General features: G+C 55.4%; 1 protein-coding gene across 2 annotated transcripts; it reads right to left on the bottom strand.

Moving 5' to 3' along the window:
* On the bottom strand, positions 1-9,195 carry Peli3 (pellino E3 ubiquitin protein ligase family member 3). Of its 2 annotated transcripts, XM_027944791.2 has the most exons (8): positions 9,067-9,195; positions 7,807-7,956; positions 7,184-7,255; positions 5,019-5,148; positions 4,359-4,460; positions 3,415-3,609; positions 2,931-3,119; positions 1-1,621 (listed from the first exon to the last, which is right to left on the bottom strand). In XM_027944791.2, the coding sequence occupies exons 2-8, from the start codon at positions 7,953-7,955 to the stop codon at positions 1,052-1,054; spliced, it is 1,407 nt and encodes a 468-aa protein (XP_027800592.1). In that variant the 5' UTR covers position 7,956; positions 9,067-9,195; the 3' UTR covers positions 1-1,051. The 2 variants fall into 2 exon arrangements, with proteins under 2 accessions (XP_027800592.1, XP_034492784.1); XM_034636893.2 differs by lacking the exon at positions 7,184-7,255.
* Between the last annotated feature and the right edge of the window lie 1,410 nt (positions 9,196-10,605).

Raw genomic sequence — 10,605 nt, forward strand, 5'->3', positions numbered from 1 at the left:
TGAGTGCTCAATGATCGCAGTTGTTATTATGGTTAGCACAGTGTGGGGCACACGTGGGCACTCAGTGATAGTAGCCCTTGTGTCAGAGCCAATGCTCTGGAGCCGAGAATCCTCTCCCTGCTTTGTTGACTCCTGGCTGTCCACAAATATGGATCCAAATCCTCCATCCAGCGTCTTCCCATCAGCCTGGCCCCATCTCTGCTCTACCCCCATCTGCCCCCTGCAGTCCATGCTCCAGCCCCTAGAATCTGTCACTCTGTTTCCCTACCCCTAGGCTGCACAGAATGTGCAGCACCCTCCCCATCCTATTGGCCTGGAGGAGTCCAAGCCACCATGGAGGCTGAGTTCCCTTGCCTCATTCACTTTCCTGTGGCCAGCAGTGACTCTTCCCCAGCCCTGAGAATTCTGTCATTTGGTAATTTGGTCCACTCTCCACTAGATAGTGAAATCCACCAGGTGGGGAACATGATTATCTCTGCATCCCCAGAGCCACCTGGCACAGACTGTAGCCTGTGGTGGGCATCAGCACATGCCAGCTCCAGCCCGCTGCCCACCTAGTACTCGCTCAGGGCTGGAGGCACTGCGTGCACGCGGGACACGTGGATTTGTCAGGGCAGCTGAGTAGCGAGGTTTATAGGGGAACCCGGCGGGGCAGCATCAGGAAGGACAGATACCTGCTACTGACTTGGCAGGCTCAGGGCACAGCCAGCCTAAGCTGGGGGTCAGGAACCACAGCTCCTTCACTCCCCCAAGGGCACAGTGTAGGCGGCATGATGTGGGATGCCCCTGGAAGGGCAGGGGCATGGGGCTGACTCCCTCCATCAGCCTGGAACAGCACTGGTGCTAAAGCCCTCATCAGTATGACTAGGGTAGAGATCTTGGGGACCTCCTTGGGGACCAGAGCTCAGGGGAGGGTCACAGCCCATCCAGTGTGTCCAGCCAGTGAGCAATGTGCCAACAGGTAGAGTCCCACATGCAGAGCTCCATCTGGGCTGCAGGGGGTGGGAGACCTGGGTGGGCAGGCGGGCATGGCAGCAGAGGCCCCAGGAGCTTAGTCCAGTGGCCCCTGGAAAATGAGACGGACGCAGCCATGTTCACCCGTAAGCCAGGCCCCACAAAAGGGGCAGGCGGCATGGAAAGCATGGGTGCCGTGCGGTAGCGGCGTCTGGGCCCAGTAGCGGGCAGTCTTCTCAGAGCAGACGTGGCCGCAGGGTGCAAAGGCGTGGCTGGGCGGCCCAGGGTCCAGGCAGAGGCCAGCCTCCTGGCCAAGCCACAGGGGCACATAGGGCCCCACAAGGCGGCAGAGAGGACACTCGCGCTCCTGGGGGCCCCGTTCCCGCCGGCAGCCCCAGCCGTGGTAGCCGTGGACATGACCGCAGCGGACGTAGACCCAGGGCTGCTGCTTGTCAGGCGCTGTGCGACCGCGGGCTGGACTGGGGAAGGCCAGGGTGCTGAGGCCCACTGGGCACTGGGGCCGTGCTGCATTGGCCTCCTGCCGCTGGGCCTCCAGCTGCTTCAGCGTGGGTGCCCGCAGCAGCCCTGCCGGAGTGCGCCACAGCAGTGTGGCCCCACACAGGTCGATGAGCGAGCCGTCTTGCAGCACGTTGGATTCATTTTCCACCTGCCAGAGGCAGCAGAAGGGCCTTAGCCTAAGAGGCCCCAGCCCACCATCAGGCAGCCTCACCCCAGACAAGCCCTCTGTCTATCCCACTGACACTCTCTGGATAGGGCACGCTGGGTCAGCAGGGCAGGCTGGGAGGTCATGTGGGAGTGGGAAGGCAGACAGAGGCTCCCTGGGCACTCGCTGTCCCTCACTCTCAGCATAGGCTTTGGTGTCCTCACTGGTCAAACCAGGAGGTCGGGACCCAAACAGGGTTTTTCCAAAGCCATCCCATAATGGCAGAGGCAGAAAACACCTCTTGTGCAGAATGCTACTACTGAGGCCAAATCGGCTGTCCCAGGGTCATGGTTAACAGCAAGGACTCTGGAGTGACCTCGTGGTTCAATAACTCTGTATTCTTAGGAGAGTAGCTTAACTTCTCTGTGTCTCAGTCTCCTTATCCTCAAGGTGGGTTCCAGGTCCCCATCTCAAGTGGGTCTCATGAAGATTAAATGAATTGATCAACGTAAGTACTTGGACCAGAGCTTGGCACAGAGCTCGACAAGTGTCTGGATAGTTTGTGTGCATAGATTTTTAAAATGACGCTTATCGGGCTGGGGATATAGTTTGCCCCACAAGCACAAGGCCATGGGTTCAATCCCCAGCACCACACACACACACACACAAAAGATGCTTCCAACCCTCCCAGTAGCATCTCTAGATCAGCCCTGCTTTCCCCTGAGGTCTTCATCTCCTTGGGCAGCATGCTGAAACCTAGGAAGAGCCCTGAGTGGCCACATGCTACCTCTCTCTAGGACTCACTCCCAGCTCTGAACCTTCTTTCTCTGCTCTGTGCCACGTGGTACTTCCACGTGGCCAGCACTATCAGAACTACTCCAATGGCTGTTTCCCGCTGGGAGAGGATAATAAAGCGAAACCTGTTTGTACGGGACAGACACACTACAAACTGCCAACACTCTAGGCTATAAACTGCTCACACATGGGCCAAGTGTCACCCTCCTAAGAGGGTGTGATTTTTTTAAGCTGCTGGCAGCCTCGCTGCTCTTGGTAGTGCACAGTGTCTCTGTGCAGCTCCACTTCTCATCACCCCAGGGATCTTCAGCACTGCGCAGGCTACACCTGGGGATGCTGGTCTGCTCCTGCCCGTGGGACAAGTGGCATGCGCCAAGAACTCCTGGGGTTCTAGATGGAGCCCACTGGGGCTCCCTCAGGCGTGAGGACAGCAAGTCATCTTTCACCTTGGGCAGGGGGATGGGCAGATTATGCAGGCCTGGGAAGGGCTGTGGGGGAGATGGAGTGGGCCACCTACCAGCTTCCCCCGCTGCTGGGCTGAGCGACTGTCTCGCAGTGTGTACACATTCCCGCAGACGGAGATCTCCCGCCAGACACCTGGGGCCGAGTCTTCTGAGAAGCCTCCCGCAGGGTGCATCACCAGGACCCCATTGGTGGTCAGGCCATCCATCAGGCCATCGGGGGTCCGCCATTTGGCTGCCCGCTCCTGGGACCACATGAGGGATCCGATCACATCCCTGGGTATTCCCAGCTGGCTGTGTACCAGAGGGGCTACGTCTGTACCCCAAGTTCAGAGGTAACCCAGACAGGCCCGCATGACTTGGGCACCACCTGATCTCCCCAACCTCAGGCTGCTGTCTATGGAGTGGGGCTGTAAGCCCTACCTGGGTCATGGTTAGGATGACTGTGGGCGGGTCCATCACTCCAGGGCACGGCACCTCCCCAGCCTCCCCTTAGTTCACTGTCTAATGAAGAGCTGTCCCTGCCTGGGGGTCACTCACTCCAAGGAAGATGTTGCTGGAGGCATCAAAGCCAGCGGCATAGATGCGGGCAGTATAGGGTGGCCTGCGGTCACAGAGGATGCGGCAGGCATAGCGGGAGATGGTGCTCTGGGCAGAAGGGCCCTCTGCAGCCCCTCCTCCAGGGGATGTGTCTGTTACCACAAAGTCTATCATGTTCTCTGTGGAGCGGCCAATCTGCAAGGGAGGGGAAGGCAAGCACAGGGGTTACACGCGCACAGCTGGACTCACAGCTTCCCTCCCCAGCGTCCCAGCAGCTGCTCTGTGTGCAAGGCCACCACACAACGAGGCTGCCAGACAAAGAGGAGGGGACTCCGGGCTCCCAGATAGGGTCTCCACGTCCAACTGGATATGGCTTGAAGCTTCTCCTTCTCTGCCTTCCCCCTCCCACACTCAATAAAAGCTAGTTGGTCTGCTTATAAAACAGTGGAAAAGTGACACCTCTGGTATGGAAGGGCTTCAATATTCACAACAAATAGTGACTTTTTAGTAAGAATTGACTCTAAGCTAAGTATTCTATGTGGAATACCTCAGTGTTATTATCAGTACCACTTACAGTTGGGGAGAGCAAGACCCAGGAGGTTAAAGGACTCTCGCCCAAAGTCATCCCGTGGCGAGTGACGGAGCTGGCATCTGAACCCAGGCATGAGGACTCTCACACCTGCCCACCTGCCCTCTGGACTCGGAAGCCAAATGGGCCCCACTCTGGGCATCACATATCTGTGTCTTGACATGGCAGCTGCCTTGCTATGCCAGTGCAGAGCCGGTAACCCCTGCCAGGACATCCTGCTTCTTCATAGTACAGAACACTGCCTTGTACCCCTCCACCCACAAGGCACCTTCCCATGGCCTTTAGCCCTGTGGCCTCACCTTGGAATGCCTGCAGAGCTCAGAGGCCAGGAGGCTGGTGGAGGGGTTGAGCATACCTGGAACATGTCTGTGTCGCTGTCATGCGTGTACTCCACTATAACTGAGTGGCTCCGGGACAGTGTGTATGAGATGCTGTGCTGGCCTCGGTTACTCAGTGCCTGGTAGGGAGAAAGAAGTCACCTCCCAGGGCATGTGGCCATGAGAGATATAACCTTCTGAGCCAGAAATGAGCTCAGGGCCTGGCAGTGATCCCTGAGGAAGGGAGCTGCATCCTGTGCCAAGGGGACCGCTCAGCAGGTGCTCCTGCGGCCACCCCAAGGATGGACTATGATTCCCATTTTACAGTTGAGGGAGCTGCAGCTCAGGGAGAAGTGACCTGGTTCTGCACAGCTGGAACGAGCAGAGCTGACTTCTACCCCATCCTCCAGGGCCAAGTCTTTCCCTTTGCTACTGTTGTGTAACCATCACATCCCACTCTAGGAGCCTTGGCTTCCTCTAAAATGATCCTTTCCATCCAGTGAATGAGGTCTGGTGGTCAAGGAAACATTTTGCAAACTGTAAAGTCCTGTGCACACTACAAAGGATTTCCCACCATCATCATTTCTCTGGTAGCCACTAGGCTGTGAGTGACAGCACAGTGCACTGCCCTGCTCCACAGGGGCTGTGGGCAGGCCAAGACCTGGGCCTGGGACAAGGTGCTGGGATAAACTGCTTGCCTTGGAGACGAGGGGTGTAGAGATGTGGTGCATGACATCTGGCTTCACTCCATTGGCATGTGGCCGGCGACTCAGTGCAAGGCGGCTTCGCCGACGACCCTTGTCCCCACTTGCCAGACACCCATTGTAGCTGTGGTTGTGGGGATTAAGAAGAAAGGGTTGTAGGAGGAGAGAAAGAAAGAGAAAGTGAGCCCCTGGCAAGACTTGGAGAAAACTGCCAGCTCCAGGCAGGTCCTACCGTCATAAACAAGATCTGGAAGCAACAAAAGCTAGAAGACCCTACAGCAGCAGATTGGCATGTTAGGTGTGTTGTGGGGGGTGTCTTGCATTCAATTAACCAAGTGATCCTGGATGCCTGAGCCGTGCCTGGACAGGTGCTGGATGCTGGGGTTGTAGAAATGATATATCCAATGATCAGTTTTGTGCTGTCAGTGGAGGGGTCCCCAGCTTCTCAAGGACCCAGGCATCAACTGCCATGACAACATGCCTCTGGGCCCAAGCCAAGCGTACCCAGGTCCAAAGGCAGAAGGAAATTCTGGCCCCAGGATCAGGTTTTTGGAGAGAAAGAACACCTACATAAGGCCATGAAGAACTGGAAAGGATTCACCTGTAGCAAACTATAACTTATTACACCACTACTAGAAAACAAATGGAGGAGATGAATGGATCCACAACGCTACTACCTCCATATCTCCATCCATGTCAAGTTGCCACCTTCCTTTGCAGCTCTTGTCCAGGGGAAATGATGGTGAGAAGCAAAGATGGAGTGAGTCAGACCCTTGATGGCTGCCATGTACTGCTACCTCTGTGTTCCTGGCCCTTCACGTTCTTAATTACCTAATGGAATCTGTGCATTGTCCTGCCAGGCAAGTGTCTTTCTTTCCATTTTATGAATAAGAGAACTGGAGGCTCAGGGAGGTAAAGTGACTTGCCTCAGCCTATAAGTTAAAAAGTCCAGATTTGAGCTCAGGTCTGCCTGACTCCAGACTCGCAGATGTCCTTCTAGATGAAGGGCTCAACCTAAGCCAAGGCCCCAAGGCTGGCAGGGTTTGTGAGATCAGGGATTGGTCATTTGGGTTGTAAAGTGTTATCAGGGGACGATGAAGTTGGTAGAAGGGTAAGAATTATATTTCTGAACACTAGGCTAAGAATTATATTTCTGAAGGCAGTCATGGGCAATTAGCTGCCATATACAGCAGGAAGTGATGGGTGATTAGCTGCCATATACAGACAAGGACCACTTGAATCAGAATCTCCTGGTGAGTTTTTTAAAGTCCAGATTCTCTGGCCCTACCTATGGAGATTCTGATTCTGATTCTGACAAGGTGGGCCTGTCAATGTGTGTTTTCAATGCACTTTCCAGTGGCTCTGATGCACAGCCAGTGTGGGGCTTCTCTGCTTTGCAGAGAATAGATGGCTGGTACGGGCCCATCTCATTGGTCTACATTCTCCCCCATCAGTGGCCTTGCCCTCAGATGGAAAACCAGGCCTTTCCTGGGGACATGAAGAGCTGTTATGCTCATGCAAGCACCCTAAGAGGGGCGTTGCTTTTGCCCTTTGGAGTTCTTCCCATGGGGTCAGGGGTGGTCTAGACAGTGGTGGTTTAGGACCCAGGTTCAGGATTCAGGCGGGCCTGGTTAATAGGGCCCATTTTTCAGAACCTACCTTGTAGTTTCATTTTAAAAACTAAATGAGGTAAAACATTTGAAAATTCTTGGCACAGAATTTGGCATAGAAAACAAGCTCTTGATAACTGTTAGCTGTTATTGTTCTTAAGGGAAAAAAAGCCCATTATACATATGTGTCAACAAGCAATAGTCATTATTATTCCTTAATAATCATCATCATGAGGTTAAAGCTTATCAAGTAGTTTCTTCTGGACTGATGACAGAGAGAGGCCAAAAGGAGACATGGATTGGGGCGGAAAAAGAGGGATCTGTGCCTAGGGCAAGAGCTGAGAAGGAGGTGCAGGAATTCAGGTCAGGCCAAAACCAGGGGGGAAAAAAAAAAAAGATGAGGTCTGTCCAGCCACCAATTCCAGTTGCTTTCTCTCTCCTGGCTTCAGTTTTCCCATCTGTAGCTTGAGGGTGAGCTGTAGCTTAGTGACAGTCCACTAGACCTAGAGTAAGAAAGACCTGGGTCCAAATCCCAGCCCTGCCACTTACCAGCTGTGTGCCCTTGGGCCAGTCACTTCCCCTCTCTGAGCCTCGGTTTCCTCACCTCCTTCCTCACAGCATCTTTGTGAAGATTGAAATGAAATAATGTCCATGAAAGGGCTTGGCACAGGCCTGCCTCCCAGATCACTTGATACGTGCCGGGCGCTGTTCTACATACTTAACAAAAATCATCTCTTTCCTTCCTTCCTTCCTTCTTTCCTTGCTTGCTTCTGACAACCCTCTGAGGCAGGGAATATTATCATCCCTGTTTGTAAAATGGGAATGGGAAATGGAGGCACAGGGAGTTCAGCAACTTGCAGAGGCAGAATTGGAATCAAGCAGTTTTGTTGCAGAACCAGAGTTCTTTGCCCCACACAACACATCATAGGTGCTTTGCAGAAGGCAGCAGTTGTTACTTTTTCTTATATGATCAGAAACTTGGGTGGGCTGTCTCAGGAATTTGTGAAAACAGGAAGATAAAATAATATTTATGAATTGAGGTAAGTTTAGTCAATTTTGTCTATCAGCTGGGAAGGAAACAAGGGAAAACAGCAGAAGGCCCTACTTATTGGGAGCTGGGGCCCTCCCTCTGGCTGCTAGGTGCCCATCCCTCCCGGATCAGGGAGGCTCACCCCAGGACGATGAGTTCGCCATACTTGATGGGCTCCTCGCCCGGCTGTGCATCTTCACTGGAAGAAAGGATGCAAGAGCCCTTGTTCCCGGGGTGCTGGAGGTCTGAGGTTCGGGGGGTCCCCACTTCAGGGTTTCCTTCCAGCACCATTCTGGGCAGAGTGAGAGAGAAGAAGAGAGCTTTGAAGCTTCCCACCCCAGTCCCCCTCAATCCCAGCTCCAGTCTGCTGCAAGCCACCTAGGCTGAGGCAGAGTGCCCTTTCACACATCTATTGTTATGGCAAGATTCTCCTCTGCCTCCCCTAAACTGCCAAGGGTTGCTGGGACACCAGGGAGGGAGATGAGCAGAATGGAAACAAGAGGGGGAGGTGGCAGAGTTAGAGGTCCCGCATATTTGGTGGGGCCAGAGAAATGGAACAACTTGGTTGGTGGCCAAGATCCCAGTCTGGGCTGTTCTTGGAAGAAGGGCAACCCAGGACTTGGGGGTCTTAACTTGGTCTAAGACTCAATTCCTGGCTTGAGATTTTAGCCCCAGGACCTCTGAGTTATCCTCTGTCAGGTTCTTTGCACCCATCTATCCATCATAATCTTTCTGCCTCTTTGCATGTCTAGGCCTCTGTCTGTCTGTCTGTTTCTCAATGACTCTCTGTCCTCCCAGCACTGTCCTTCCCCCCCCCCATTTCTCTTCCCACCCTCCTCCCCCTCTCCTCCTGTTGCCTACTTCCACCTCACCATCCATCTGCCTCAGTCTCTCCATCTTGACCTCGCCCTGAGGGCAGGCCTCTCGACTCTCCTGGGTGCGCACTCCCACCCTCCCTCAGGTGTCAGCGGTCCCCCAGGCCTCTGGGTCTCTGGAGGCCTGTGGGGGCGGCGCTCCCCCCTCTGGCTCAGGCTGCAGCAGAGCTGTCTCCCGCAGGCAGCCAGTTTGGAAAACATCCCTATGCTGTAGGGACTGCGCTGGGGCAGGCCGGTGCCCGGCGCCCCGGGCGGCCACAATGACGGCCCAGCGCATACGCAGATACACAGCCAGCGGCCCCTCCACATAAACACGCGTGCGTGCACAGTCCTGCACACCCGGGGGCCACGGGCAGAGCCCGTACGGGCGCAGAGCCCAGCCCGGACCCGCGACTGCAGGGACGAGAAGACGCGCAAACAGCCACAGGCGGCGGCCTCGGACCTACTCCCCCGTCACCCAGACACGCAAACACGCCCCCCGCGCCCGCCCGGCGCAGCCCCCGCCCCCTCAGCCCTGGCGGCCTCACCTGGCCGCTCTCCGGGCCCCGCTCTGGGCAGCTCCCTCCCCGCCTCGTCCCTGCTCGGCCCCGGGGCCGCTGCGGCGGGATGGGCCCGGCCCGCAGCGGCTCCGCGCTGCCTCGTCACGGGGACACCCGGGGCCGCGGGGAGGGGGACGAGCACGAATTGGCACACTCCGCCCCCTGGATTGAGGCCCCGCCCCGTTGGCTCCGCCCACAGAAGCCCCGCCTTGCCTAAGGCTCCGCCCCTTGCGGCCTAGCTTTGCCTTGGTCCGCAGAGCAACGCCCCTTACCAGGAGAACACGCCCCCTCTGGAGACCACGCCCCGGGCACCGCCCAGGGCACAGGAAAGCCCCGCCCACCGCTGTCTGAGGGACTCCCTAGTGCTCTCAGCTGGCGCAGGGACTCCTTGAAAGTCTACGAGACCCCTCCCCCCTTTAGGGGTCCCCAGACTCCGCCCCCATTTCCGGGGACTCCGGGGGTTCTCCTGGAGACCCTGACGTCTTCACCCACTGTGAGGCAGAGCCAGATCCCTGGTCTGAAGGCCCCTTTCCCTAGCTTTAGGCTGGGGGATCTGACATCCCATCTCCTGCTTGGAGATCCCGCCTCCCATATGCGGAAGCCACAGAATTAGAGGAGGAGAATTAGCGGGGGCGAGGAGCAGAGAGAAGGAAAATACTGAAGAAGGAGGGCGGGGTGTGCGTCGGCAGCAAAGGCAGTGGAAAGCGGCTGCGCTGAGTTACAGACCTGTCTTCCAGCCCAGCTTGGCCGCTTTCTCTCAGTGATTTGACCTCGGGCTGGTTCTGGGTCTCTGGGTATCCAGAGGCACACACCGTGCCTCCTCTTCCGCCACCACGTATACCCTGCCTGTGATAGCAAAAGGATAAGCAGAGCTTTGGGGGCATGCAGCCAGCCCCTCTAGGTCTGGGGCTTCAAGAGATCTCTTTTACCCCTCTAAAAGGCGCTGTGTGCTGGTTTTTGAGAAAAAAACCAAAACAAGACAAAACAAACAAAAAAAGCCTTTAATTCTGGGGAGGCAGGCATGGTAATCATTCATTTTTACAGAGGAGGAAACAAATTTACAGAAATAACTTGCTCAGGGCTATTTTGCTAGAAAGGGGCCAAGAGGGAGATTTCAGCTATATGAGTGACTCTGAAGTCCAGATTCTTAAGTTGTTTTTTTTTTTTTGGGGGGGGGGTGGCGCGGGTAGATGGACTCCAGGCCCTCCCGCATTCTAGGCAAGTTTCCTACATCCCCAGCCCCTGGACACCTAATTTCTAACATTTCATGTTAGGATGGGGGCTTATAGGAGAAACTTTATCTGCATCAGATGAGGCTCCTATTTTTCGGTATCTCTTGGTATGGAAGAACAAGCAAGGGCTGGGAGAAGCCCAAAGGGGGGACCATTAAGTTATCTTTGAGGTGTGTGTTTTATGTGGAAATCAAGGAAGACACACGGAGGAGGTAGCCTTTGACTTCCATTATCAGGCATGAGTAGGAATTTTCTCATCTGTTCCTGAGAGGGAACATCTGCCAATGTCCCCCAC

The sequence above is a fragment of the Marmota flaviventris genome, chromosome 9 (genome assembly GCF_047511675.1).
Source record: "Marmota flaviventris isolate mMarFla1 chromosome 9, mMarFla1.hap1, whole genome shotgun sequence".
Classification (NCBI taxonomy): domain Eukaryota; kingdom Metazoa; phylum Chordata; class Mammalia; order Rodentia; family Sciuridae; genus Marmota; species Marmota flaviventris.

Excerpts from the sequence above, each read along its gene's own strand:
- Peli3 (XM_027944791.2), bottom strand. The coding sequence starts at position 7,955 with ATGGTGCTGGAAGGAAACCCTGAAGTGGGGACCCCCCGAACCTCAGAC. Across the intron at positions 4,461-5,018 it reads CTACACCCCTCGTCTCCAAG|GCACTGAGTAACCGAGGCCA; the intron begins GCAAGCAGTTTA and ends TCTCCCTACCAG. Across the intron at positions 3,120-3,414 it reads CCAGCAACATCTTCCTTGGA|GAGCGGGCAGCCAAATGGCG; the intron begins GTGAGTGACCCC and ends ATGTGGTCCCAG.